The sequence below is a fragment of the Corvus hawaiiensis genome, chromosome 11, assembly GCF_020740725.1.
Source record: "Corvus hawaiiensis isolate bCorHaw1 chromosome 11, bCorHaw1.pri.cur, whole genome shotgun sequence".
Taxonomy (NCBI): domain Eukaryota; kingdom Metazoa; phylum Chordata; class Aves; order Passeriformes; family Corvidae; genus Corvus; species Corvus hawaiiensis.
This window is the reverse complement of record NC_063223.1, coordinates 20,619,506-20,646,942: the sequence shown is the minus strand read 5'-3', so window position 1 is coordinate 20,646,942 and position 27,437 is coordinate 20,619,506. Positions and strand designations below refer to the sequence as shown.

The following is a 27,437-nucleotide window of genomic DNA, read 5'->3' as shown; positions in this document are numbered from 1 at the left end:
TCGACTGGAGAGGTGGATTTGAGGCGCGACGTCGCTGGCGGGTGCGGCTGCGTCTGGGGGATGTCTCTGATGGTGTCTCCCTTGGCCTGGGCCTCTCAGCAGTTGCTGCTGTGCTGCGGCTCCTGTCACGGCGACTCCTCGACTGGAGAGGTGGATTTGAGGCCTGACGTCGCCGGCGGGAGCGGTTGCTCCTGGTGGATGTCCCTGATGTTGTCTCCCTCGGCCTGGGCGTCTCAGCCCTTGGTGCTGTCCTCTGGCTCCTGTCACGGCGACTCCGCGACCGGACAGGTGGATTTGAGGCCCGACGTTGCTGGCGCGAGCGGCTGCGTCTGGGGGATGTCTCTGATGGTGTCCTTCTGTGCCTGGGCCTCTCAGCCCTTGGTCCTGTCCTCTGGCTCCTGTCACGGCGACTCCTCGACCGGACAGGTGGATTTGAGGCCCAACTTTGCCGGCGAGAGCGATTTTGCCTGCGGTCAGACCCAGAGCTTCTGGAATGGCTGGTGTCTGATGACCTTGATGTCACCTCACTCTCCGTGCAGGAGCTGCTGCTCTCCAGCGAGGAAGATTGCAGCAGCTGCCTCATTGGTGCATGTTGGACGCTGCTGCGTTTGCTGGTCTCTGGAGACGGAGACAGGGGAGGCACACCCGATGGTGCCAGGATGCCAGAGCTGGGGCTGATGGCCTCGGATTGTGCAGAGCTATGGGAAGGCTCCAATCCATGAGAAGGCTCCAATCCTGACTGTCCGGCCAGGCTGGGGACATTGAGCTCAGGCTCATCCCTGGGGGCATTGAGCTCCGGCTCATCCCTGGGGGCTGTAAGGGGAAGCAGGAATGAGAGGGGCCCAGCAGGCCTGGGCCAGGCCAGGCCAGAGCAGTGCCCCCAGCTCTCCAGGAGCGGACGGGCTCTGCCAAGCCCAGCCTTGGCACTGACCCCAGCCCAGGGCCACGCAGCTGCGTTGCCTCATACCTGTGCCCAGACCAGCACAGCTGTCGCACTCCCAGCTGGGAGTGTTGCTTGTGAGGCCAGAGCAGCGCCTGTGGGTGCCCTCAGCAGCACAGGAGGAGCACAGGAGCAGTTCCCAGGGCCTGGGAAAGCAAATGGGTTCATGGCACTGAGGACAAAGTGTCCACAGCTCGGGATTGTCCGGCTGAGCTCTTCTTCTGCCTCCTTCTGCTTCGAGCCCTTGCCGAGACACAGGTTCCCTGCAGAGCCCTGGGGTGCAGCTGCCCAGCTTACCCCTCTTCCTCTGCCTCCTCTCTGCCTCCTGGATAAAGGCACTTCCTGGCATTGCACCAGCTGTGCCTCTCTCCTAATTCTGCAAAGGCATCGTTGTCCTCCCATGTTGGCTGTCTGATGGGGAAAGGAAAAGCTGATGAGCTTGTGCTGCTCTGCCATCCTGGACGTACAGGCTGTCCCTGCTCTTCCTCCGGTGCTTTTGCAAGTCTTGTGTGAAGCTGAAGCCCAGACTCACAGGACAGGGCAGGGCCAGGACTGCGGGGGCAGGGCCTGGCACAGCAGCTGCCCCCTCCTGTGTTGTGAGCCAGGCAGAAGGACACCAACCTGAAGGGGATTCGGATCCCCATGACGAACATTTGGACAGCAAACTCATCATCGTCTCTGCAGAGGGGGCACTGGAAGTACAATGCACCAGCGCGCAAGGCCTGTCCCTGCAGGGCAAACAGCAGCAGCGTGAGCAAGGCCCTCATGCTGCTGAGCACCTGCTGTGCCCCGGGGCTGCGGAAATGGCTCCTACCTGGATGCAGTCCCTGTGGAACCAGGCCTTTTTGCACGCTGGGCACACCAGTGTTGTGTAGCTCTTTCTCTCCTCCACAGGCTCCATGCAGATGGGGCATTCGGTGCCTGGCTCCGGAATCGCCCTCACATCCTGTTCTGGGCAGTGCTCAGGGCAGAAGGAGCTGGGGGAAAAGGGACGAGCAAAGTGAGAAATGCTGGGTCCTTCCACAGGGGTGGCCAGAAGGGGAGAGGAGGTACCTGTATGGGGTTATGTACTGAGTCACACAGTGACCCTCCTTGGCACAGGGCAGGTGGAACCATCTGTCGCAGTCTTCCTGACAGCACATGATGGTGGCCCCAGTCTCCCCACAGACGCAGCAGTGCTGGAAAGAGCCAAGCAGCCCCATCAGCAGCAGCCTCGGGGCCTCCCCAGGCAGCCTCACGGCTCCGGGCAGGGCGCAGGACTGTGGCCGCTGCTGGGTCTCAGCCCACAGACCCGCCTGGAGGAAGAGGCTCCTGTGCCAGAGCCTCTGTGGAGCTGCTGGGAGCCAGACTTTTGTCCCACAGCTGGTGGGAAGGGCCGGCCTTTCTTTTGTGGGGTCTGGGCTAAGCACTGGCAAACCTCGCCTGGCACAAACCTCCCTGCTCTTGTCAGGCTCTCACCTCCTGAGCTGCCCGGCTGACTGCAAGTTGGATATCGCGAGGGCGATAGCCCGTGAATCCGGTCTGATCATCGTCTTGTCGAAAAATGAGGCTGGCGAAATTCTGTGGCAAAGACAGGGAGCTGATGAGGAGAGAGTGGCAGGGGCTGCCCACTGCAATGCCGGAGGGAGGCCCGGTGCAACTCACCAGGCAGAAGATGTGGGCACAGAGCCCGTGCTTCTCCTGTTTGTCGCCGCAGATGTCCGGGTCAGCCTCTGTGCGGCGGCACAGCAGGCATGCTGCAGGGGACAGAGCCAATGGCACCGGGCACGAGCACCTCTGCGGGGCTCTTAGCCCGCAGCATCGGCCCCAAGGGCTGCTCTGGCCCTGCCTGCCTGGCTGATGGGCAGGCCTGGAGGCCTTGGGGAGCAGGGGACAGCGCGGGCGTCCCCACAGCTGCCCCCTGGCCCGGCTGGGCCCCCCTTGGGCAGGAAGGAGGCTCCCAGCCCCAGCATGGCTGGGCAGCTCCTGCCTCCCCCTGCCTCCGCTCCGGGCCCCACGCTGGCTGCCCCGACAGCCCCTGTGCCAGGCTGCGGGAGGGCTGCTTTGCCCTCACCTGGCTCCCTGGCATCAGAGGCCTCCTGCTTCCCTTCTGCCATGGTTCTGGTCTGCGATGAGTCCCCGTGCAGGAACACCGCGACCTTCTCCAGGCGCTCGTCCTCTCCCTCTGTGGGAGAAAGAAGAGTGTGGGGAGTTTGCAGAACCGGCCCAGAGCCACGAGGGCACTACTCCCTGGTGAGCCCTGCGTGAGCCCTGCTCCAGTCCGCCTTCTCCTCCCGTCACCGCGTCGAGGAACACTGCTGTCTCCCGTGGATGTTCCTCTGCTGCGTCTGGGAAGGGAGAGGCAGGTGAGCCTGCAGCACAGGCCCAGAGCCCCGAGGTGTGGGGCCCCTCTGGTCCCTGGGCAGCCCCGTCCCTGTCCTACCTTCTCCTCCCGTTGTCAGGTCGCACTGACACACGGCCTGAGCCCAGCGTTCCCTCTGGTGGCCTTGGTCGCACGGGTCACAATGGCCATTCTGACATCAGCAACGCACACCCAAAATAGGGGCAGCGATGGCCTCAGTCCCACGCCACCCTTGGGAACCGAGGTTCTGAGATGGGTCCGAGCCTTTGGTCAGAGCCCAACCAGGGCAGGGGCTCCTGCAGCAAGTGCAGGGTCAAATGCCAGGCCCTGGGGCAGCCATCGAGGGTGGCACTGTTGGCAGAAAGGGGTTGTTCAGGCAGTGCCACTCCAGGGCTCCTGCCCCTGGCAGTCGGCTGCCCAGAGAGCTTGTGGGCTCTCTTGCACTGGACAGATTCAAAAGCTGCCCCAGGTGGAGCGACGTTTTCCCTGAGACCTGTCTGGAGAAATCCCAGAGGAACCCGATTTGATACTCTTGCTGGTCAGTGTTGGGAACAGGAGATAAAACTGGAGACCACCGCACGTGGCTCCCAACCTCAATTATCCTGTCACCCTATGAACTAACAACTTTGACATTTAGTATTAAATGGAAAATTTAGTGATAAGCTCCTGAGAAACGCCAGCTTTTACACTGACTCTGATGGAAACCCAGAGAATTCAGAGGGAGTTTTCTGCGGGCATCTGACTGGAGAGCTTGAAACAGTCCTCGACTCAGAAGTCAAATGCAGGAGGATGCTTTTCCCACATGAAAGGCACTTTTGCCAGTTTGGTCCATGCTTTCCTACTAGCCAATAAATATATTGAAAAAAACAGCTAGAAGAGAAGCACAAACCGTTCTTTTGGCCTTTTCTCATTCACGTCTTTGCAAGCATGCTCCTGGAAAATCCAGATCAATGGCTTCTAGAACAATCAGCGGGACCCCTGGAAAGCAAGGGGTGACGAGCAGGGACACCCTGCACCTGCCTGATGCCGGGGCAGCGGGAGTTCATCAATTTTCCTGACTCCATGGGAGAGGCACCTTGGGAGGACAAGGATGCCTTCACTGAACTAGGAGGGAGGCACAGCTGGCGCAATGCCAGGGAGTGCCTTTATGCAGGAGGCAGGGAGGAGGCAGAGGAAGAGGGCTAAGTTGGGAAGTGGCACCCCGGGGTCTGTAGTGAACCCGTGTCTCGGCAAGGGCTCGAAGCAGAAGGAGCCAGAAGAGCTCAGCCGGACTATGCCGAGCTCTGGACACTTTGTCCTCAGCGCCATGAACCTCCTTGTTCCCCAGGCCCTGGGAGCTGCTCCTGTGCTGCCCCTGCAAGTTATGTATAGACACAGAGCTACCTGCTCTTTCCCAACCCTGTGCAGCACTGGACACGAGGACACAGTAAAATGTTGTCTTCGTTACATGATCTAATTATCAAAAGTCCGGCCAAGAAGCAACTGACATTGAAGCCCTACACACAGAAAACCCCAAACCCTGGTACAAACCTTGAATTGACACAGGACACGTATTCCTATTCAGAAACACAGGCTGACAGTTTTGGCCAAAAGTTTTTCCTATTAGATCTTGGAAAGGATTTCCAAAGTAACATTGGTTTGCAACTTCTTCAAGGAAGAAACATGACACGCTTCTCATCAGTAAAAGAAGATTTATTGGTTTGCTTTCACTTTTCTTTTGGCGTCCTTATGCTTCCTTCGGCATTCCAGAAAATGGTGAAAATCCAACGTATTATTAGGAGAAGTTTCTGAATCCACTATTAGGAGAAGTCTCTGAACTCACTGTTTCTCTTGAACACTTTCTCTATGTACAGTTAAGTCTCTGGTCCTGTCCCGTAACGTGCAGAGATTTAGTGGTTTACCTGAGTGACATCACAACCTGATGTTATACACACCAGTATACTAAACCACTTTTGTTCTCTGGTAATTACAAAGTTTCAGGCTCTTGTTGAGGTCCTGAATTAATTTCTCATGCAGATTCATAGCCCTCTTCCCTCCTCGTGCTCAGCTTTCAGCCACAGTTACCAGGGAACAGACGTTTCATACTCACCTCAAGCAATAATCTACGTCTGTCTTCCCAACCCTCTTTTTCTTCACTGAGCTCTACTGATCTACAAAATAACTTTGGGCCCTCTGCACAAAACAAAGAACCAATTATAAGGGTTAAACACTTCTGATGATGCTGCTGCTTGGATCACTCATGAGCAACACAGCAGTAAAGTCAGCAGCTCTATTCTCCACATCCTTCCCATTCGCTTCCCCCCACCACCACACGTGAGCTCCGACAGAAATGTTCGGTGTTACAGCCGCGTGTACTGCGAGAAATGAAAGGCAGCAGCAGTTTTCCTGAACATGCTGAAATCTAGATTGCAGTGAAATAGCAGCTGCTCCAGGAAAAGCTCAACACCAGGATCCCACATCTCCCCCCAAAACTGATGGCTGCTGACGACTGAGATCCCCATTTTAACACGCGCTGTAAATCAGACAGGCTGGAAGCACGCAGGACAGTAACTGTATGAACACATCAGCTCGTTGCATCACAGTTATCTAGTAGGTCTCAAGAAACAAACATCCTTTAAGGCTGTCCTAAAACTGTGTTCTATCAAATGTAACAAGCCATTGTTTTGGTGGCCTGTGGAATGTTTAGGGCTGCGTATGTTTTCTTTGACTGTTGTTTTCCTTGGTTTTTAGTACAAAATTCACTGGATTCAGAAGAGAAAAACCGAGATTCAGGAGGACAAAGAACCCCACGGGCATATGTGGCTGATAAGAATACTCAACGTTCTTAATGATAACAGCAGAAAGACAAGAAAAAGTTAAAGATGATATACATACCTGAAAGGGTCTGAAATGTCTAGGCAACTTGTCCAGTGACTATTTTTTTGGTAAGCTCCAAAAGTCCAGATACCTATTAGGCAATTATCTGAAAGAAAAGAAAGCCAGACAGCTGCTCAGCCTTTATTTTGCCAGGACTTCCTCACGGGCTTCTAGCACAACCTAGACCCCAAGTAAGGGTGGCAAATGTTGACTACAAACCATTCATAAGCGGGCAGCATTTTTTCCTCACTGAATTCCAGTAAGAGTTTAAAAGGAAAAAAATACAAAAGGGGTGAATAAGTTCTGTTGTACCTCTTAGGCGTTCATCATCTTTGGAGAAGAAGAAGACTCTAGCACTTTCCGTGTGTGGTAAAGAAAGAAACCTAGACAAGTACAAAGGGATTTTAGCATCCTAAAAGGCACTATCAAATTCCATGAACACGAGTTAGAGCTGCAGCGCTTCAGAGAAATGGTAAACATTGAAGAGCTTTACTCCACAGTAACCAAACAGAGCCTTCTATAAAAACCCCACTTTTTAAAAGAAAACTGACTGTGTCTTTGGCTTTTGGCCAAACTCAGTTTGGGTTTGGTCAAACCAAAACGACCCAGTTAATTTCTTGTGCTCAACTTCTCTCTCTTCATATTCAGCTTCACATCAAATGGGCTGCTGGGAGTTTTGACTCGGTGCAGCACAGACGGTTTTCCAAGATGACTTTCACTGCTCAGAGGTGTGCAATGTCCGTTTCCCGTTTCCTGAGTGCTGCTCTTAATATGCCCACAGCATCCAACTACGACAACCAAGGAGAGAACAAATACAAATGGAACTTGCATTTCTTGGTCCTTTCCAATTTCTGATGGTTCAGGCTCATCATCACTCTCAGAACTGCTGTCTTGGAAACGTGGATCCTCTTGCCATGTGACTTTCACCGGTTTTATTGGTCCAAGTATGTAAGGCTCTGCAATAACAGCACCAAAAAAGAAAAAAAGCCAAAACCAGGTTATCCCTCTACTTGCCAGGAAAAGTCCCTCCTTTCAAGTGAAATACTTACACTGGAGAAGGCAGATTTCAGAAGGACAGAATCTTCTCCCCTCAGATTTTCTGAGCTAAATCTCTGCTCCAGTATTTTCCACTTTGTTCTAGGCATCTCCTACGTATTCCTAAACCTTGATCGCTGCATTCAGAAGACACTAACTACCTTCTGAATTCAGCAGAAGTGTGGGGGGCTTGTTGCTTTGTGTTGTTGCACACAAAGCACCTTGGGTTTTTTAATCTTTTGGGTAACTTTGCACAGTTTCTTTTCTTTCCTACAAGACTGTGACTTGATTTAATATTGTTTCATCTTCATTTCATAAGGCCTCATTTTATCTGAGGTTAGCACACGCCAATGATGATGTGTCATTCAGCTTCCATTTTCTAAAGGTCCAAGAATAGAATTCAGTAACTAATAAAATGTTCTTGAATCCTGGGGTCAGCTCCAGGATTTTGCTCTTCACTCTACATTAACACACATTTTCTTTGAAGTCTTGTTGGGTTCTATGAAACTTGCCAGGACTGGTGTGTCACCTTTTTCCCTGTTTGAGAAATTTAGGGGATGACAACAAGCTTTTTCACCACTCTGCAAAGACCCCACTGCCTTCTCTCTCAAAGCCCGCCTTTCAAAACTCTGAGATGCAAGCACGAGTTACCTCTCCTTAATCTACCACAAGCCTGGCAAGTAGAAATGAAGATCAAAATGCTTCTGCCTAATTACTGGCTTCTACCGCTGAAAAGCCCCTGGATCCTGACCCTCTTTACACCGTATTGCTCTGCAGTGCCTGCCTTAAGCTCTTCCTAGGAATGGCACCGTTAGAAGGGTTCTGCTGTTACCTTCTTTCATGCCCGACTCCTGTGTGTCTCCAAAGAAGGAAAAGTGAAAGCACTCGACTCCTGAGCTACGTCGTTCGCAGGCAAAGGTCCCAGATGGTCAGCTGGGACAGAGTCCTGCGCATCCTCTTTGTCCCAAGGGTATGTCCTCAGCGTTTTCTGGTTTGTTCTTTGAAGGTCCAAACAAGTCTTTTAAATCAGCAGCAATGTCGTAATCGATGTCTTCAGACACTTGAGGCAGTGTCTCACTCTCTTCTTTCTTCTTCCTTTTGGCTTTCCTGAAATCAGATTGCTTAAGGATAGCAACACAGCACATGTCCTTTCCAAAGACAGCTTCCCTAAGAGCCACCTTGCTCTTCTGTCTCCCTAAACGTATCCAAGCCCACTAAGGAGTGGTTCACTTTCAAGGGTAAGCAGTGGGGAAACATCTGAGGTTTGAGTCTAAAGGCAGGAACAAGTGTCCTTTTTAATTAGCCACCCCCTTAAGTGACTTTTCACTTAATAGGTGGCAACACAGCAATCAGGTATTTAGCACAGATTCCTGCCAATAGCAATGTCAAGAGTTAATACACTTTTCTCAGAGACCTGCAAATCTCAAGGTCCCTGTATTGAGCTTCCTCACCTTCACTTACGGCAGAGAACAGACGGACTAGAAAGAAAAGATGACGCTACATGCTGCTTTTCGAGGCCTGAGTTGAGGCCTGACGTCGCTGGCGGGAGCGGTTGCTCCTGGTGGATGTCCCCGGCAATGTCACCCTACGCCTGGGCCTCTCAGCAGTTGCTGCTGTGCTGCGGCTCCTGTCACGGCGACTCCTCGACCGGACAGGTGGATTTGAGGCGCGACGTCGCTGGCGGGTGCGGCTGCGTCTGGGGGATGTCTCTGATGGTGTCTCCCTCGGCCTGGGCCTCTCAGCAGTTGCTGCTGTCCTGCGGCTCCTGTCACGGCGACTCCTCGACTGGAGAGGTGGATTTGAGGCGCGACGTCGCTGGCGGGTGCGGCTGCGTCTGGGGGATGTCTCTGATGGTGTCTCCCTCGGCCTGGGCCTCTCAGCAGTTGCTGCTGTCCTGCGGCTCCTGTCACGGCGACTCCTCGACTGGAGAGGTGGATTTGAGGCCTGACGTCGCCGGCGGGAGCGGTTGCTCCTGGTGGATGTCCCTGATGTTGTCTCCCTCGGCCTGGGCGTCTCAGCCCTTGGTGCTGTCCTCTGGCTCCTGTCACGGCGACTCCGCGACCGGACAGGTGGATTTGAGGCCCGACGTTGCTGGCGCGAGCGGCTGCGTCTGGGGGATGTCTCTGATGGTGTCCTTCTGTGCCTGGGCCTCTCAGCCCTTGGTCCTGTCCTCTGGCTCCTGTCACGGCGACTCCTCGACCGGACAGGTGGATTTGAGGCCCAACTTTGCCGGCGAGAGCGATTTTGCCTGCGGTCAGACCCAGAGCCTCTGGAATGGCTGGTGTCTGATGACCTTGATGTCACCTCACTCTCCGTGCAGGGGCTGCTGCTCTCCAGCGAGGAAGATTGCAGCAGCTGCCTCATTGGTGCATGTTGGACGCTGCTGCGTTTGCTGGTCTCTGGAGACGGAGACAGGGGAGGCACACCCGATGGTGCCAGGATGCCAGAGTTGGGGCTGATGGCCTCGGATTGTGCAGAGCTATGGGAAGGCTCCAATCCATGAGAAGACTCCAATCCTGACTGTCCGGCCAGGCTGGGGACATTGAGCTCCGGCTCATCCCTGGGGGCATTGAGCTCAGGCTCATCCCTGGGGGCATTGAGCTCAGGCTCATCCCTGGGGGCTGTAAGGGGAAGCAGGAATGAGAGGGGCCCAGCAGGCCTGGGCCAGGCCCGGCCAGAGCGGTGCCCCCAGCCCTCCAGGAGCGGACGGGCTCTGCCAAGCCCAGCCTTGGCACTGACCCCAGCCCAGGGCCACGCAGCTGCGTTGCCTCATACCTGTGCCCAGACCAGCACAGCTGTCGCACTCCCAGCTGGGAGTGTTGCTTGTGAGGCCAGAGCAGCGCCTGTGGGTGCCCTCAGCAGCACAGGAGGAGCACAGGAGCAGTTCCCAGGGCCTGGGAAAGCAAATGGGTTCATGGCACTGAGGACAAAGTGTCCACAGCTCGGGATTGTCCGGCTGAGCTCTTCTTCTGCCTCCTTCTGCTTCGAGCCCTTGCCGAGACACAGGTTCCCTGCAGAGCCCTGGGGTGCAGCTGCCCAGCTTACCCCTCTTCCTCTGCCTCCTCCCTGCCTCCTGGATAAAGGCACTTCCTGGCATTGCACCAGCTGTGCCTCTCTCCTAATTCTGCAAAGGCATCGTTGTCCTCCCATGTTGGCTGTCTGATGGGGAAAGGAAAAGCTGATGAGCTTGTGCTGCTCTGCCATCCTGGAGGTACAGGCTGTCCCTGCTCTTCCTCTGGTGCTTTTGCAAGTCTTGCGTGAAGCTGAAGCCCAGACTCACGGGACAGGGCAGGGCCAGGACTGCGGGGGCAGGGCCTGGCACAGCAGCTGCCCCCTCCTGTGTTGTGAGCCAGGCAGAAGGACACCAACCTGAAGGGGATTCGGATCCCCATGAGGAACATTTGGACAGCAAACTCATCATCGTCTCTGCAGAGGGGGCACTGGAAGTACAATGCACCAGCGCGCAAGGCCTGTCCCTGCAGGGCAAACAGCAGCAGCGTGAGCAAGGCCCTCATGCTGCTGAGCACCTGCTGTGCCCCGGGGCTGCGGAAATGGCTCCTACCTGGATGCAGTCCCTGTGGAACCAGGCCTTTTTGCACGCTGGGCACACCAGTGTTGTGTAGCTCTTTCTCTCCTCCACAGGCTCCATGCAGATGGGGCATTCGGTGCCTGGCTCCGGAATCGCCCTCACATCCTGTTCTGGGCAGTGCTCAGGGCAGTAGGAGCTGGGGGAAAAGGGACGAGCAAAGTGAGAAATGCTGGGTCCTTCCACAGGGGTGGCCAGAAGGGGAGAGGAGGTACCTGTATGGGGTTATGTATTCAGTCACACAGTGACCCTCCTTGGCACAGGGCAGGTGGAACCATCTGTCGCAGTCTTCCTGACAGCACATGATGGTGGCCCCAGTCTCCCCACAGACGCAGCAGTGCTGGAAAGAGCCAAGCAGCCCCATCAGCAGCAGCCTCGGGGCCTCCCCAGGCAGCCTCACGGCTCCGGGCAGGGCGCAGGACTGTGGCCGCTGCTGGGTCTCAGCCCACAGACCCGCCTGGAGGAAGAGGCTCCTGTGCCAGAGCCTCTGTGGAGCTGCTGGGAGCCAGACTTTTGTCCCACAGCTGGTGGGAAGGGCCGGCCTTTCTTTTGTGGGGTCTGGGCTAAGCACTGGCAAACCTCGCCTGGCACAAACCTCCCTGCTCTTGTCAGGCTCTCACCTTCTGAGCCGCCCGGCTGACTGCAAGTTGGATATCGCGAGGGCGATAGCCCATGAATCCTACACGACGCTTTTCTTGTCGAAAATTGGACATGGCGAAATTCTGTGGCAAAGACAGGGAGCTGATGAGGAGAGAGTGGCAGGGGCTGCCCACTGCAATGCCGGAGGGAGGCCCGGTGCAACTCACCAGGCAGAAGATGTGGGCACAGAGCCCGTGCTTCTCCTGTTTGTCGCCGCAGATGTCCGGGTCAGCCTCTGCGCGGCGGCACAGCAGGCATGCTGCAGGGGACAGAGCCAATGGCACCGGGCACGAGCACCTCTGCGGGGCTCTTAGCCCGCAGCATCGGCCCCAAGGGCTGCTCTGGCCCTGCCTGCCTGGCTGATGGGCAGGCCTGGAGGCCTTGGGGAGCAGGGGACAGCGCGGGCGTCCCCACAGCTGCCCCCTGGCCCGGCTGGGCCCCCCTTGGGCAGGAAGGAGGCTCCCAGCCCCAGCATGGCTGGGCAGCTCCTGCCTCCCCCTGCCTCCGCTCCGGGCCCCACGCTGGCTGCCCCGACAGCCCCTGTGCCAGGCTGCGGGAGGGCTGCTTTGCCCTCACCTGGCTCCCTGGCATCAGAGGCCTCCTGCTTCCCTTCTGCCATGGTTCTGGTCTGCGATGAGTCCCCGTGCAGGAACACCGCGACCTTCTCCAGGCGCTCGTCCTCTCCCTCTGTGGGAGAAAGAAGAGTGTGGGGAGTTTGCAGAACCGGCCCAGAGCCACGAGGGCACTACTCCCTGGTGAGCCCTGCGTGAGCCCTGCTCCAGTCCGCCTTCTCCTCCCGTCACCGCGTCGAGGAACACTGCTGTCTCCCGTGGATGTTCCTCTGCTGCGTCTGGGAAGGGAGAGGCAGGTGAGCCTGCAGCACAGGCCCAGAGCCCCGAGGTGTGGGGCCCCTCTGGTCCCTGGGCAGCCCCGTCCCTGTCCTACCTTCTCCTCCCGTTGTCAGGTCGCACTGACACACGGCCTGAGCCCAGCGTTCCCTCTGGTGGCCTTGGTCGCACGGGTCACAATGGCCATTCTGACATCAGCAACGCGCACCCAAAATAGGGGCAGCGATGGCCTCAGTCCCACGCCACCCTTGGGAACCGAGGTTCTGAGATGGGTCCGAGCCTTTGGTCAGAGCCCAACCAGGGCAGGGGCTCCTGCAGCAAGTGCAGGGTCAAATGCCAGGCCCTGGGGCAGCCATCGAGGGTGGCACTGTTGGCAGAAAGGGGTTGTTCAGGCAGTGCCACTCCAGGGCTCCTGCCCCTGGCAGTCGGCTGCCCAGAGAGCTTGTGGGCTCTCTTGCACTGGACAGATTCAAAAGCTGCCCCAGGTGGAGCGACGTTTTCCCTGAGACCTGTCTGGAGAAATCCCAGAGGAACCCGATTTGATACTCTTGCTGGTCAGTGTTGGGAACAGGAGATAAAACTGGAGACCACCGCACGTGGCTCCCAACCTCAATTATCCTGTCACCCTATGAACTAACAACTTTGACATTTAGTATTAAATGGAAAATTTAGTGATAAGCTCCTGAGAAACGCCAGCTTTTACACTGACTCTGATGGAAACCCAGAGAATTCAGAGGGAGTTTTCTGCGGGCATCTGACTGGAGAGCTTGAAACAGTCCTCGACTCAGAAGTCAAATGCAGGAGGATGCTTTTCCCACATGAAAGGCACTTTTGCCAGTTTGGTCCATGCTTTCCTACTAGCCAATAAATATATTGAAAAAAACAGCTAGAAGAGAAGCACAAACCGTTCTTTTGGCCTTTTCTCATTCACGTCTTTGCAAGCATGCTCCTGGAAAATCCAGATCAATGGCTTCTAGAACAATCAGCGGGACCCCTGGAAAGCAAGGGGTGACGAGCAGGGACACCCTGCACCTGCCTGATGCCGGGGCAGCGGGAGTTCATCAATTTTCCTGACTCCATGGGAGAGGCACCTTGGGAGGACAAGGATGCCTTCACTGAACTAGGAGGGAGGCACAGCTGGCGCAATGCCAGGGAGTGCCTTTATGCAGGAGGCAGGGAGGAGGCAGAGGAAGAGGGCTAAGTTGGGAAGTGGCACCCCGGGGTCTGTAGTGAACCCGTGTCTCGGCAAGGGCTCGAAGCAGAAGGAGCCAGAAGAGCTCAGCCGGACTATGCCGAGCTCTGGACACTTTGTCCTCAGCGCCATGAACCTCCTTGTTCCCCAGGCCCTGGGAGCTGCTCCTGTGCTGCCCCTGCAAGTTATGTATAGACACAGAGCTACCTGCTCTTTCCCAACCCTGTGCAGCACTGGACACGAGGACACAGTAAAATGTTGTCTTCGTTACATGATCTAATTATCAAAAGTCCGGCCAAGAAGCAACTGACATTGAAGCCCTACACACAGAAAACCCCAAACCCTGGTACAAACCTTGAATTGACACAGGACACGTATTCCTATTCAGAAACACAGGCTGACAGTTTTGGCCAAAAGTTTTTCCTATTAGATCTTGGAAAGGATTTCCAAAGTAACATTGGTTTGCAACTTCTTCAAGGAAGAAACATGACACGCTTCTCATCAGTAAAAGAAGATTTATTGGTTTGCTTTCACTTTTCTTTTGGCGTCCTTATGCTTCCTTCGGCATTCCAGAAAATGGTGAAAATCCAACGTATTATTAGGAGAAGTTTCTGAATCCACTATTAGGAGAAGTCTCTGAACTCACTGTTTCTCTTGAACACTTTCTCTATGTACAGTTAAGTCTCTGGTCCTGTCCCGTAACGTGCAGAGATTTAGTGGTTTACCTGAGTGACATCACAACCTGATGTTATACACACCAGTATACTAAACCACTTTTGTTCTCTGGTAATTACAAAGTTTCAGGCTCTTGTTGAGGTCCTGAATTAATTTCTCATGCAGATTCATAGCCCTCTTCCCTCCTCGTGCTCAGCTTTCAGCCACAGTTACCAGGGAACAGACGTTTCATACTCACCTCAAGCAATAATCTACGTCTGTCTTCCCAACCCTCTTTTTCTTCACTGAGCTCTACTGATCTACAAAATAACTTTGGGCCCTCTGCACAAAACAAAGAACCAATTATAAGGGTTAAACACTTCTGATGATGCTGCTGCTTGGATCACTCATGAGCAACACAGCAGTAAAGTCAGCAGCTCTATTCTCCACATCCTTCCCATTCGCTTCCCCCCACCACCACACGTGAGCTCCGACAGAAATGTTCGGTGTTACAGCCGCGTGTACTGCGAGAAATGAAAGGCAGCAGCAGTTTTCCTGAACATGCTGAAATCTAGATTGCAGTGAAATAGCAGCTGCTCCAGGAAAAGCTCAACACCAGGATCCCACATCTCCCCCCAAAACTGATGGCTGCTGACGACTGAGATCCCCATTTTAACACGCGCTGTAAATCAGACAGGCTGGAAGCACGCAGGACAGTAACTGTATGAACACATCAGCTCGTTGCATCACAGTTATCTAGTAGGTCTCAAGAAACAAACATCCTTTAAGGCTGTCCTAAAACTGTGTTCTATCAAATGTAACAAGCCATTGTTTTGGTGGCCTGTGGAATGTTTAGGGCTGCGTATGTTTTCTTTGACTGTTGTTTTCCTTGGTTTTTAGTACAAAATTCACTGGATTCAGAAGAGAAAAACCGAGATTCAGGAGGACAAAGAACCCCACGGGCATATGTGGCTGATAAGAATACTCAACGTTCTTAATGATAACAGCAGAAAGACAAGAAAAAGTTAAAGATGATATACATACCTGAAAGGGTCTGAAATGTCTAGGCAACTTGTCCAGTGACTATTTTTTTGGTAAGCTCCAAAAGTCCAGATACCTATTAGGCAATTATCTGAAAGAAAAGAAAGCCAGACAGCTGCTCAGCCTTTATTTTGCCAGGACTTCCTCACGGGCTTCTAGCACAACCTAGACCCCAAGTAAGGGTGGCAAATGTTGACTACAAACCATTCATAAGCGGGCAGCATTTTTTCCTCACTGAATTCCAGTAAGAGTTTAAAAGGAAAAAAATACAAAAGGGGTGAATAAGTTCTGTTGTACCTCTTAGGCGTTCATCATCTTTGGAGAAGAAGAAGACTCTAGCACTTTCCGTGTGTGGTAAAGAAAGAAACCTAGACAAGTACAAAGGGATTTTAGCATCCTAAAAGGCACTATCAAATTCCATGAACACGAGTTAGAGCTGCAGCGCTTCAGAGAAATGGTAAACATTGAAGAGCTTTACTCCACAGTAACCAAACAGAGCCTTCTATAAAAACCCCACTTTTTAAAAGAAAACTGACTGTGTCTTTGGCTTTTGGCCAAACTCAGTTTGGGTTTGGTCAAACCAAAACGACCCAGTTAATTTCTTGTGCTCAACTTCTCTCTCTTCATATTCAGCTTCACATCAAATGGGCTGCTGGGAGTTTTGACTCGGTGCAGCACAGACGGTTTTCCAAGATGACTTTCACTGCTCAGAGGTGTGCAATGTCCGTTTCCCGTTTCCTGAGTGCTGCTCTTAATATGCCCACAGCATCCAACTACGACAACCAAGGAGAGAACAAATACAAATGGAACTTGCATTTCTTGGTCCTTTCCAATTTCTGATGGTTCAGGCTCATCATCACTCTCAGAACTGCTGTCTTGGAAACGTGGATCCTCTTGCCATGTGACTTTCACCGGTTTTATTGGTCCAAGTATGTAAGGCTCTGCAATAACAGCACCAAAAAAGAAAAAAAGCCAAAACCAGGTTATCCCTCTACTTGCCAGGAAAAGTCCCTCCTTTCAAGTGAAATACTTACACTGGAGAAGGCAGATTTCAGAAGGACAGAATCTTCTCCCCTCAGATTTTCTGAGCTAAATCTCTGCTCCAGTATTTTCCACTTTGTTCTAGGCATCTCCTACGTATTCCTAAACCTTGATCGCTGCATTCAGAAGACACTAACTACCTTCTGAATTCAGCAGAAGTGTGGGGGGCTTGTTGCTTTGTGTTGTTGCACACAAAGCACCTTGGGTTTTTTAATCTTTTGGGTAACTTTGCACAGTTTCTTTTCTTTCCTACAAGACTGTGACTTGATTTAATATTGTTTCATCTTCATTTCATAAGGCCTCATTTTATCTGAGGTTAGCACACGCCAATGATGATGTGTCATTCAGCTTCCATTTTCTAAAGGTCCAAGAATAGAATTCAGTAACTAATAAAATGTTCTTGAATCCTGGGGTCAGCTCCAGGATTTTGCTCTTCACTCTACATTAACACACATTTTCTTTGAAATCTTGTTGGGTTCTATGAAACTTGCCAGGACTGGTGTGTCACCTTTTTCCCTGTTTGAGAAATTTAGGGGATGACAACAAGCTTTTTCACCACTCTGCAAAGACCCCACTGCCTTCTCTCTCAAAGCCCGCCTTTCAAAACTCTGAGATGCAAGCACGAGTTACCTCTCCTTAATCTACCACAAGCCTGGCAAGTAGAAATGAAGATCAAAATGCTTCTGCCTAATTACTGGCTTCTACCGCTGAAAAGCCCCTGGATCCTGACCCTCTTTACACCGTATTGCTCTGCAGTGCCTGCCTTAAGCTCTTCCTAGGAATGGCACCGTTAGAAGGGTTCTGCTGTTACCTTCTTTCATGCCCGACTCCTGTGTGTCTCCAAAGAAGGAAAAGTGAAAGCACTCGACTCCTGAGCTACGTCGTTCGCAGGCAAAGGTCCCAGATGGTCAGCTGGGACAGAGTCCTGCGCATCCTCTTTGTCCCAAGGGTATGTCCTCAGCGTTTTCTGGTTTGTTCTTTGAAGGTCCAAACAAGTCTTTTAAATCAGCAGCAATGTCGTAATCGATGTCTTCAGACACTTGAGGCAGTGTCTCACTCTCTTCTTTCTTCTTCCTTTTGGCTTTCCTGAAATCAGATTGCTTAAGGATAGCAACACAGCACATGTCCTTTCCAAAGACAGCTTCCCTAAGAGCCACCTTGCTCTTCTGTCTCCCTAAACGTATCCAAGCCCACTAAGGAGTGGTTCACTTTCAAGGGTAAGCAGTGGGGAAACATCTGAGGTTTGAGTCTAAAGGCAGGAACAAGTGTCCTTTTTAATTAGCCACCCCCTTAAGTGACTTTTCACTTAATAGGTGGCAACACAGCAATCAGGTATTTAGCACAGATTCCTGCCAATAGCAATGTCAAGAGTTAATACACTTTTCTCAGAGACCTGCAAATCTCAAGGTCCCTGTATTGAGCTTCCTCACCTTCACTTACGGCAGAGAACAGACGGACTAGAAAGAAAAGATGACACTACATGCTGATTTTCAAGGCCTGAGTTGAGGCCTGACGTCGCTGGCGGGAGCGGTTGCTCCTGGTGGATGTCCCCGGCAATGTCACCCTACGCCTGGGCCTCTCAGCAGTTGCTGCTGTGCTGCGGCTCCTGTCACGGCGACTCCTCGACCGGACAGGTGGATTTGAGGCGCGACGTCGCTGGCGGGTGCGGCTGCGTCTGGGGGATGTCTCTGATGGTGTCTCCCTCGGCCTGGGCCTCTCAGCAGTTGCTGCTGTCCTGCGGCTCCTGTCACGGCGACTCCTCGACTGGAGAGGTGGATTTGAGGCCTGACGTCGCCGGCGGGAGCGGTTGCTCCTGGTGGATGTCCCTGATGTTGTCTCCCTCGGCCTGGGCGTCTCAGCCCTTGGTGCTGTCCTCTGGCTCCTGTCACGGCGACTCCGCGACCGGACAGGTGGATTTGAGGCCCGACGTTGCTGGCGCGAGCGGCTGCGTCTGGGGGATGTCTCTGATGGTGTCCTTCTGTGCCTGGGCCTCTCAGCCCTTGGTCCTGTCCTCTGGCTCCTGTCACGGCGACTCCTCGACCGGACAGGTGGATTTGAGGCCCAACTTTGCCGGCGAGAGCGATTTTGCCTGCGGTCAGACCCAGAGCCTCTGGAATGGCTGGTGTCTGATGACCTTGATGTCACCTCACTCTCCGTGCAGGGGCTGCTGCTCTCCAGCGAGGAAGATTGCAGCAGCTGCCTCATTGGTGCATGTTGGACGCTGCTGTGTTTGCTGGTCTCTGGAGACGGAGACAGGGGAGGCACACCCGATGGTGCCAGGATGCCAGAGTTGGGGCTGATGGCCTCGGATTGTGCAGAGCTATGGGAAGGCTCCAATCCATGAGAAGGCTCCAATCCTGACTGTCCGGCCAGGCTGGGGACATTGAGCTCCGGCTCATCCCTGGGGGCATTGAGCTCAGGCTCATCCCTGGGGGCATTGAGCTCCGGCTCATCCCTGGGGGCTGTAAGGGGAAGCAGGAATGAGAGGGGCCCAGCAGGCCTGGGCCAGGCCCGGCCAGAGCGGTGCCCCCAGCCCTCCAGGAGCGGACGGGCTCTGCCAAGCCCAGCCTTGGCACTGACCCCAGCCCAGGGCCACGCAGCTGCGTTGCCTCATACCTGTGCCCAGACCAGCACAGCTGTCGCACTCCCAGCTGGGAGTGTTGCTTGTGAGGCCAGAGCAGCGCCTGTGGGTGCCCTCAGCAGCACAGGAGGAGCACAGGAGCAGTTCCCAGGGCCTGGGAAAGCAAATGGGTTCATGGCACTGAGGACAAAGTGTCCACAGCTCGGGATTGTCCGGCTGAGCTCTTCTTCTGCCTCCTTCTGCTTCGAGCCCTTGCCGAGACACAGGTTCCCTGCAGAGCCCTGGGGTGCAGCTGCCCAGCTTACCCCTCTTCCTCTGCCTCCTCCCTGCCTCCTGGATAAAGGCACTTCCTGGCATTGCACCAGCTGTGCCTCTCTCCTAATTCTGCAAAGGCATCGTTGTCCTCCCATGTTGGCTGTCTGATGGGGAAAGGAAAAGCTGATGAGCTTGTGCTGCTCTGCCATCCTGGACGTACAGGCTGTCCCTGCTCTTCCTCCGGTGCTTTTGCAAGTCTTGCGTGAAGCTGAAGCCCAGACTCACGGGACAGGGCAGGGCCAGGACTGCGGGGGCAGGGCCTGGCACAGCAGCTGCCCCCTCCTGTGTTGTGAGCCAGGCAGAAGGACACCAACCTGAAGGGGATTCGGATCCCCATGACGAACATTTGGACAGCAAACTCATCATCGTCTCTGCAGAGGGGGCACTGGAAGTACAATGCACCAGCGCGCAAGGCCTGTCCCTGCAGGGCAAACAGCAGCAGCGTGAGCAAGGCCCTCATGCTGCTGAGCACCTGCTGTGCCCCGGGGCTGCGGAAATGGCTCCTACCTGGATGCAGTCCCTGTGGAACCAGGCCTTTTTGCACGCTGGGCACACCAGTGTTGTGTAGCTCTTTCTCTCCTCCACAGGCTCCATGCAGATGGGGCATTCGGTGCCTGGCTCCGGAATCGCCCTCACATCCTGTTCTGGGCAGTGCTCAGGGCAGAAGGACCTGGGGGAAAAGGGACGAGCAAAGTGAGAAATGCTGGGTCCTTCCACAGGGGTGGCCAGAAGGGGAGAGGAGGTACCTGTATGGGGTTATGTACTGAGTCACACAGTGACCCTCCTTGGCACAGGGCAGGTGGAACCATCTGTCGCAGTCTTCCTGACAGCACATGATGGTGGCCCCAGTCTCCCCACAGACGCAGCAGTGCTGGAAAGAGCCAAGCAGCCCCATCAGCAGCAGCCTCGGGGCCTCCCCAGGCAGCCTCACGGCTCCGGGCAGGGCGCAGGACTGTGGCCGCTGCTGGGTCTCAGCCCACAGACCCGCCTGGAGGAAGAGGCTCCTGTGCCAGAGCCTCTGTGGAGCTGCTGGGAGCCAGACTTTTGTCCCACAGCTGGTGGGAAGGGCCGGCCTTTCTTTTGTGGGGTCTGGGCTAAGCACTGGCAAACCTCGCCTGGCACAAACCTCCCTGCTCTTGTCAGGCTCTCACCTCCTGAGCTGCCCGGCTGACTGCAAGTTGGATATCGCGAGGGCGATAGCCCGTGAATCCGGTCTGATCATCGTCTTGTCGAAAAATGAGGCTGGCGAAATTCTGTGGCAAAGACAGGGAGCTGATGAGGAGAGAGTGGCAGGGGCTGCCCACTGCAATGCCGGAGGGAGGCCCGGTGCAACTCACCAGGCAGAAGATGTGGGCACAGAGCCCGTGCTTCTCCTGTTTGTCGCCGCAGATGTCCGGGTCAGCCTCTGCACGGCGGCACAGCAGGCATGCTGCAGGGGACAGAGCCAATGGCACCGGGCACGAGCACCTCTGCGGGGCTCTTAGCCCGCAGCATCGGCCCCAAGGGCTGCTCTGGCCCTGCCTGCCTGGCTGATGGGCAGGCCTGGAGGCCTTGGGGAGCAGGGGACAGCGCGGGCGTCCCCACAGCTGCCCCCTGGCCCGGCTGGGCCCCCCTTGGGCAGGAAGGAGGCTCCCAGCCCCAGCATGGCTGGGCAGCTCCTGCCTCCCCCTGCCTCCGCTCCGGGCCCCACGCTGGCTGCCCCGACAGCCCCTGTGCCAGGCTGCGGGAGGGCTGCTTTGCCCTCACCTGGCTCCCTGGCATCAGAGGCCTCCTGCTTCCCTTCTGCCATGGTTCTGGTCTGCGATGAGTCCCCGTGCAGGAACACCGCGACCTTCTCCAGGCGCTCGTCCTCTCCCTCTGTGAGAGAAAGAAGAGTGTGGGGAGTTTGCAGAACCGGCCCAGAGCCACGAGGGCACTACTCCCTGGTGAGCCCTGCGTGAGCCCTGCTCCAGTCCGCCTTCTCCTCCCGTCACCGCGTCGAGGAACACTGCTGTCTCCCGTGGATGTTCCTCTGCTGCGTCTGGGAAGGGAGAGGCAGGTGAGCCTGCAGCACAGGCCCAGAGCCCCGAGGTGTGGGGCCCCTCTGGTCCCTGGGCAGCCCCGTCCCTGTCCTACCTTCTCCTCCCGTTGTCAGGTCGCACTGACACACGGCCTGAGCCCAGCGTTCCCTCTGGTGGCCTTGGTCGCACGGGTCACAATGGCCATTCTGACATCAGCAACGCGCACCCAAAATAGGGGCAGCGATGGCCTCAGTCCCACGCCACCCTTGGGAACCGAGGTTCTGAGATGGGTCCGAGCCTTTGGTCAGAGCCCAACCAGGGCAGGGGCTCCTGCAGCAAGTGCAGGGTCAAATGCCAGGCCCTGGGGCAGCCATCGAGGGTGGCACTGTTGGCAGAAAGGGGTTGTTCAGGCAGTGCCACTCCAGGGCTCCTGCCCCTGGCAGTCGGCTGCCCAGAGAGCTTGTGGGCTCTCTTGCACTGGACAGATTCAAAAGCTGCCCCAGGTGGAGCGACGTTTTCCCTGAGACCTGTCTGGAGAAATCCCAGAGGAACCCGATTTGATACTCTTGCTGGTCAGTGTTGGGAACAGGAGATAAAACTGGAGACCACCGCACGTGGCTCCCAACCTCAATTATCCTGTCACCCTATGAACTAACAACTTTGACATTTAGTATTAAATGGAAAATTTAGTGATAAGCTCCTGAGAAACGCCAGCTTTTACACTGACTCTGATGGAAACCCAGAGAATTCAGAGGGAGTTTTCTGCGGGCATCTGACTGGAGAGCTTGAAACAGTCCTCGACTCAGAAGTCAAATGCAGGAGGATGCTTTTCCCACATGAAAGGCACTTTTGCCAGTTTGGTCCATGCTTTCCTACTAGCCAATAAATATATTGAAAAAAACAGCTAGAAGAGAAGCACAAACCGTTCTTTTGGCCTTTTCTCATTCACGTCTTTGCAAGCATGCTCCTGGAAAATCCAGATCAATGGCTTCTAGAACAATCAGCGGGACCCCTGGAAAGCAAGGGGTGACGAGCAGGGACACCCTGCACCTGCCTGATGCCGGGGCAGCGGGAGTTCATCAATTTTCCTGACTCCATGGGAGAGGCACCTTGGGAGGACAAGGATGCCTTCACTGAACTAGGAGGGAGGCACAGCTGGCGCAATGCCAGGGAGTGCCTTTATGCAGGAGGCAGGGAGGAGGCAGAGGAAGAGGGCTAAGTTGGGAAGTGGCACCCCGGGGTCTGTAGTGAACCCGTGTCTCGGCAAGGGCTCGAAGCAGAAGGAGCCAGAAGAGCTCAGCCGGACTATGCCGAGCTCTGGACACTTTGTCCTCAGCGCCATGAACCTCCTTGTTCCCCAGGCCCTGGGAGCTGCTCCTGTGCTGCCCCTGCAAGTTATGTATAGACACAGAGCTACCTGCTCTTTCCCAACCCTGTGCAGCACTGGACACGAGGACACAGTAAAATGTTGTCTTCGTTACATGATCTAATTATCAAAAGTCCGGCCAAGAAGCAACTGACATTGAAGCCCTACACACAGAAAACCCCAAACCCTGGTACAAACCTTGAATTGACACAGGACACGTATTCCTATTCAGAAACACAGGCTGACAGTTTTGGCCAAAAGTTTTTCCTATTAGATCTTGGAAAGGATTTCCAAAGTAACATTGGTTTGCAACTTCTTCAAGGAAGAAACATGACACGCTTCTCATCAGTAAAAGAAGATTTATTGGTTTGCTTTCACTTTTCTTTTGGCGTCCTTATGCTTCCTTCGGCATTCCAGAAAATGGTGAAAATCCAACGTATTATTAGGAGAAGTTTCTGAATCCACTATTAGGAGAAGTCTCTGAACTCACTGTTTCTCTTGAACACTTTCTCTATGTACAGTTAAGTCTCTGGTCCTGTCCCGTAACGTGCAGAGATTTAGTGGTTTACCTGAGTGACATCACAACCTGATGTTATACACACCAGTATACTAAACCACTTTTGTTCTCTGGTAATTACAAAGTTTCAGGCTCTTGTTGAGGTCCTGAATTAATTTCTCATGCAGATTCATAGCCCTCTTCCCTCCTCGTGCTCAGCTTTCAGCCACAGTTACCAGGGAACAGACGTTTCATACTCACCTCAAGCAATAATCTACGTCTGTCTTCCCAACCCTCTTTTTCTTCACTGAGCTCTACTGATCTACAAAATAACTTTGGGCCCTCTGCACAAAACAAAGAACCAATTATAAGGGTTAAACACTTCTGATGATGCTGCTGCTTGGATCACTCATGAGCAACACAGCAGTAAAGTCAGCAGCTCTATTCTCCACATCCTTCCCATTCGCTTCCCCCCACCACCACACGTGAGCTCCGACAGAAATGTTCGGTGTTACAGCCGCGTGTACTGCGAGAAATGAAAGGCAGCAGCAGTTTTCCTGAACATGCTGAAATCTAGATTGCAGTGAAATAGCAGCTGCTCCAGGAAAAGCTCAACACCAGGATCCCACATCTCCCCCCAAAACTGATGGCTGCTGACGACTGAGATCCCCATTTTAACACGCGCTGTAAATCAGACAGGCTGGAAGCACGCAGGACAGTAACTGTATGAACACATCAGCTCGTTGCATCACAGTTATCTAGTAGGTCTCAAGAAACAAACATCCTTTAAGGCTGTCCTAAAACTGTGTTCTATCAAATGTAACAAGCCATTGTTTTGGTGGCCTGTGGAATGTTTAGGGCTGCGTATGTTTTCTTTGACTGTTGTTTTCCTTGGTTTTTAGTACAAAATTCACTGGATTCAGAAGAGAAAAACCGAGATTCAGGAGGACAAAGAACCCCACGGGCATATGTGGCTGATAAGAATACTCAACGTTCTTAATGATAACAGCAGAAAGACAAGAAAAAGTTAAAGATGATATACATACCTGAAAGGGTCTGAAATGTCTAGGCAACTTGTCCAGTGACTATTTTTTTGGTAAGCTCCAAAAGTCCAGATACCTATTAGGCAATTATCTGAAAGAAAAGAAAGCCAGACAGCTGCTCAGCCTTTATTTTGCCAGGACTTCCTCACGGGCTTCTAGCACAACCTAGACCCCAAGTAAGGGTGGCAAATGTTGACTACAAACCATTCATAAGCGGGCAGCATTTTTTCCTCACTGAATTCCAGTAAGAGTTTAAAAGGAAAAAAATACAAAAGGGGTGAATAAGTTCTGTTGTACCTCTTAGGCGTTCATCATCTTTGGAGAAGAAGAAGACTCTAGCACTTTCCGTGTGTGGTAAAGAAAGAAACCTAGACAAGTACAAAGGGATTTTAGCATCCTAAAAGGCACTATCAAATTCCATGAACACGAGTTAGAGCTGCAGCGCTTCAGAGAAATGGTAAACATTGAAGAGCTTTACTCCACAGTAACCAAACAGAGCCTTCTATAAAAACCCCACTTTTTAAAAGAAAACTGACTGTGTCTTTGGCTTTTGGCCAAACTCAGTTTGGGTTTGGTCAAACCAAAACGACCCAGTTAATTTCTTGTGCTCAACTTCTCTCTCTTCATATTCAGCTTCACATCAAATGGGCTGCTGGGAGTTTTGACTCGGTGCAGCACAGACGGTTTTCCAAGATGACTTTCACTGCTCAGAGGTGTGCAATGTCCGTTTCCCGTTTCCTGAGTGCTGCTCTTAATATGCCCACAGCATCCAACTACGACAACCAAGGAGAGAACAAATACAAATGGAACTTGCATTTCTTGGTCCTTTCCAATTTCTGATGGTTCAGGCTCATCATCACTCTCAGAACTGCTGTCTTGGAAACGTGGATCCTCTTGCCATGTGACTTTCACCGGTTTTATTGGTCCAAGTATGTAAGGCTCTGCAATAACAGCACCAAAAAAGAAAAAAAGCCAAAACCAGGTTATCCCTCTACTTGCCAGGAAAAGTCCCTCCTTTCAAGTGAAATACTTACACTGGAGAAGGCAGATTTCAGAAGGACAGAATCTTCTCCCCTCAGATTTTCTGAGCTAAATCTCTGCTCCAGTATTTTCCACTTTGTTCTAGGCATCTCCTACGTATTCCTAAACCTTGATCGCTGCATTCAGAAGACACTAACTACCTTCTGAATTCAGCAGAAGTGTGGGGGGCTTGTTGCTTTGTGTTGTTGCACACAAAGCACCTTGGGTTTTTTAATCTTTTGGGTAACTTTGCACAGTTTCTTTTCTTTCCTACAAGACTGTGACTTGATTTAATATTGTTTCATCTTCATTTCATAAGGCCTCATTTTATCTGAGGTTAGCACACGCCAATGATGATGTGTCATTCAGCTTCCATTTTCTAAAGGTCCAAGAATAGAATTCAGTAACTAATAAAATGTTCTTGAATCCTGGGGTCAGCTCCAGGATTTTGCTCTTCACTCTACATTAACACACATTTTCTTTGAAGTCTTGTTGGGTTCTATGAAACTTGCCAGGACTGGTGTGTCACCTTTTTCCCTGTTTGAGAAATTTAGGGGATGACAACAAGCTTTTTCACCACTCTGCAAAGACCCCACTGCCTTCTCTCTCAAAGCCCGCCTTTCAAAACTCTGAGATGCAAGCACGAGTTACCTCTCCTTAATCTACCACAAGCCTGGCAAGTAGAAATGAAGATCAAAATGCTTCTGCCTAATTACTGGCTTCTACCGCTGAAAAGCCCCTGGATCCTGACCCTCTTTACACCGTATTGCTCTGCAGTGCCTGCCTTAAGCTCTTCCTAGGAATGGCACCGTTAGAAGGGTTCTGCTGTTACCTTCTTTCATGCCCGACTCCTGTGTGTCTCCAAAGAAGGAAAAGTGAAAGCACTCGACTCCTGAGCTACGTCGTTCGCAGGCAAAGGTCCCAGATGGTCAGCTGGGACAGAGTCCTGCGCATCCTCTTTGTCCCAAGGGTATGTCCTCAGCGTTTTCTGGTTTGTTCTTTGAAGGTCCAAACAAGTCTTTTAAATCAGCAGCAATGTCGTAATCGATGTCTTCAGACACTTGAGGCAGTGTCTCACTCTCTTCTTTCTTCTTCCTTTTGGCTTTCCTGAAATCAGATTGCTTAAGGATAGCAACACAGCACATGTCCTTTCCAAAGACAGCTTCCCTAAGAGCCACCTTGCTCTTCTGTCTCCCTAAACGTATCCAAGCCCACTAAGGAGTGGTTCACTTTCAAGGGTAAGCAGTGGGGAAACATCTGAGGTTTGAGTCTAAAGGCAGGAACAAGTGTCCTTTTTAATTAGCCACCCCCTTAAGTGACTTTTCACTTAATAGGTGGCAACACAGCAATCAGGTATTTAGCACAGATTCCTGCCAATAGCAATGTCAAGAGTTAATACACTTTTCTCAGAGACCTGCAAATCTCAAGGTCCCTGTATTGAGCTTCCTCATCTTCACTTACGGCAGAGAACAGACGGACTAGAAAGAAAAGATGACGCTACATGCTGCTTTTCGAGGCCTGAGTTGAGGCCTGACGTCGCTGGCGGGAGCGGTTGCTCCTGGTGGATGTCCCCGGCAATGTCACCCTACGCCTGGGCCTCTCAGCAGTTGCTGCTGTGCTGCGGCTCCTGTCACGGCGACTCCTCGACCGGACAGGTGGATTTGAGGCGCGAAGTCGCTGGCGGGTGCGGCTGCGTCTGGGGGATGTCTCTGATGGTGTCTCCCTCGGCCTGGGCCTCTCAGCAGTTGCTGCTGTCCTGCGGCTCCTGTCACGGCGACTCCTCGACTGGAGAGGTGGATTTGAGGCCTGACGTCGCCGGCGGGAGCGGTTGCTCCTGGTGGATGTCCCTGATGTTGTCTCCCTCGGCCTGGGCGTCTCAGCCCTTGGTGCTGTCCTCTGGCTCCTGTCACGGCGACTCCGCGACCGGACAGGTGGATTTGAGGCCCGACGTTGCTGGCGCGAGCGGCTGCGTCTGGGGGATGTCTCTGATGGTGTCCTTCTGTGCCTGGGCCTCTCAGCCCTTGGTCCTGTCCTCTGGCTCCTGTCACGGCGACTCCTCGACCGGACAGGTGGATTTGAGGCCCAACTTTGCCGGCGAGAGCGATTTTGCCTGCGGTCAGACCCAGAGCCTCTGGAATGGCTGGTGTCTGATGACCTTGATGTCACCTCACTCTCCGTGCAGGGGCTGCTGCTCTCCAGCGAGGAAGATTGCAGCAGCTGCCTCATTGGTGCATGTTGGACGCTGCTGTGTTTGCTGGTCTCTGGAGACGGAGACAGGGGAGGCACACCCGATGGTGCCAGGATGCCAGAGTTGGGGCTGATGGCCTCGGATTGTGCAGAGCTATGGGAAGGCTCCAATCCATGAGAAGGCTCCAATCCTGACTGTCCGGCCAGGCTGGGGACATTGAGCTCCGGCTCATCCCTGGGGGCATTGAGCTCAGGC

At 53.4% G+C, this 27,437-nt stretch overlaps 3 protein-coding genes and 1 pseudogene across 4 annotated transcripts; all 4 read right to left on the bottom strand.

The window, feature by feature from the left end:
- Window positions 1-401: 401 nt before the first annotated feature.
- Window positions 402-8,657, bottom strand: LOC125331726 (annotated as a pseudogene).
- An 820-nt stretch (window positions 8,658-9,477) lies between these two features.
- LOC125331725 (PHD finger protein 7-like) lies at window positions 9,478-11,471 on the bottom strand. The gene is made up of 8 exons (XM_048316032.1): window positions 11,379-11,471; window positions 10,974-11,098; window positions 10,735-10,897; window positions 10,542-10,648; window positions 10,218-10,331; window positions 9,948-10,066; window positions 9,694-9,793; window positions 9,478-9,571 (listed from the first exon to the last, which is right to left on the bottom strand). The coding sequence occupies exons 1-8, from the start codon at window positions 11,469-11,471 to the stop codon at window positions 9,478-9,480; spliced, it is 915 nt and encodes a 304-aa protein (XP_048171989.1).
- Window positions 11,472-11,641: 170 nt separating this feature from the next.
- Window positions 11,642-17,115, bottom strand: LOC125331662 (nucleolar protein 8-like). Of its 2 annotated transcripts, XR_007206152.1 has the most exons (5): window positions 16,167-16,534; window positions 13,792-16,073; window positions 12,343-12,612; window positions 11,974-12,247; window positions 11,642-11,656 (listed from the first exon to the last, which is right to left on the bottom strand). XR_007206152.1 is itself a non-coding variant. In XM_048315939.1 (4 exons), the coding sequence occupies exons 1-4, from the start codon at window positions 16,992-16,994 to the stop codon at window positions 14,312-14,314; spliced, it is 330 nt and encodes a 109-aa protein (XP_048171896.1). In that variant the 5' UTR covers window positions 16,995-17,115; the 3' UTR covers window positions 13,836-14,311. The 2 variants fall into 2 exon arrangements, 1 of the variants encoding a protein (XP_048171896.1); XM_048315939.1 differs by lacking the exons at window positions 11,642-11,656; window positions 11,974-12,247; window positions 12,343-12,612; window positions 16,167-16,534 and adding an exon at window positions 16,985-17,115 and having other exon boundaries at window positions 13,836-14,433; window positions 15,430-15,500; window positions 15,947-16,073.
- A 534-nt stretch (window positions 17,116-17,649) lies between these two features.
- Window positions 17,650-26,438, bottom strand: LOC125331724 (protein SON-like). The gene is made up of 12 exons (XM_048316031.1): window positions 25,827-26,438; window positions 24,272-24,915; window positions 22,634-24,065; window positions 20,816-20,926; window positions 20,407-20,498; window positions 20,221-20,322; window positions 19,816-19,940; window positions 19,577-19,739; window positions 19,384-19,490; window positions 19,060-19,173; window positions 18,790-18,908; window positions 17,650-18,635 (listed from the first exon to the last, which is right to left on the bottom strand). Exons 3-12 carry the CDS (start codon window positions 22,779-22,781, stop codon window positions 17,650-17,652), a joined length of 2,067 nt encoding a protein of 688 aa, XP_048171988.1. The 5' UTR covers window positions 22,782-24,065; window positions 24,272-24,915; window positions 25,827-26,438.
- Between the last annotated feature and the right edge of the window lie 999 nt (window positions 26,439-27,437).

Coding starts and splice junctions, on each gene's coding strand:
- LOC125331662 (XM_048315939.1), bottom strand. Junction 15,501..15,946: donor ATTGGAAAGGACCAAGAAAT/GCAAGTTCCATT, acceptor GTACTTGTCTAG/GTTTCTTTCTTTACCACACA. Junction 14,434..15,429: donor AGATGATGAACGCCTAAGAG/GTACAACAGAAC, acceptor TGTTTTGTGCAG/AGGGCCCAAAGTTATTTTGT.
- LOC125331725 (XM_048316032.1), bottom strand. CDS start 11,471: ATGTCCAATTTTCGACAAGAAAAGCGTCGTGTAGGATTCATGGGCTAT. Junction 10,649..10,734: donor TCCACAGGGACTGCATCCAG/GTAGGAGCCATT, acceptor TTTGCCCTGCAG/GGACAGGCCTTGCGCGCTGG. Junction 10,067..10,217: donor GAGGAGGCAGAGGAAGAGGG/GTAAGCTGGGCA, acceptor TTGCTTTCCCAG/GCCCTGGGAACTGCTCCTGT.
- LOC125331724 (XM_048316031.1), bottom strand. CDS start 22,781: ATGAGAAGCGTGTCATGTTTCTTCCTTGAAGAAGTTGCAAACCAATGT. Junction 19,740..19,815: donor CAGTACATAACCCCATACAG/GTACCTCCTCTC, acceptor CTTTTCCCCCAG/GTCCTTCTGCCCTGAGCACT. Junction 18,909..19,059: donor GAGGAGGCAGAGGAAGAGGG/GTAAGCTGGGCA, acceptor TTGCTTTCCCAG/GCCCTGGGAACTGCTCCTGT.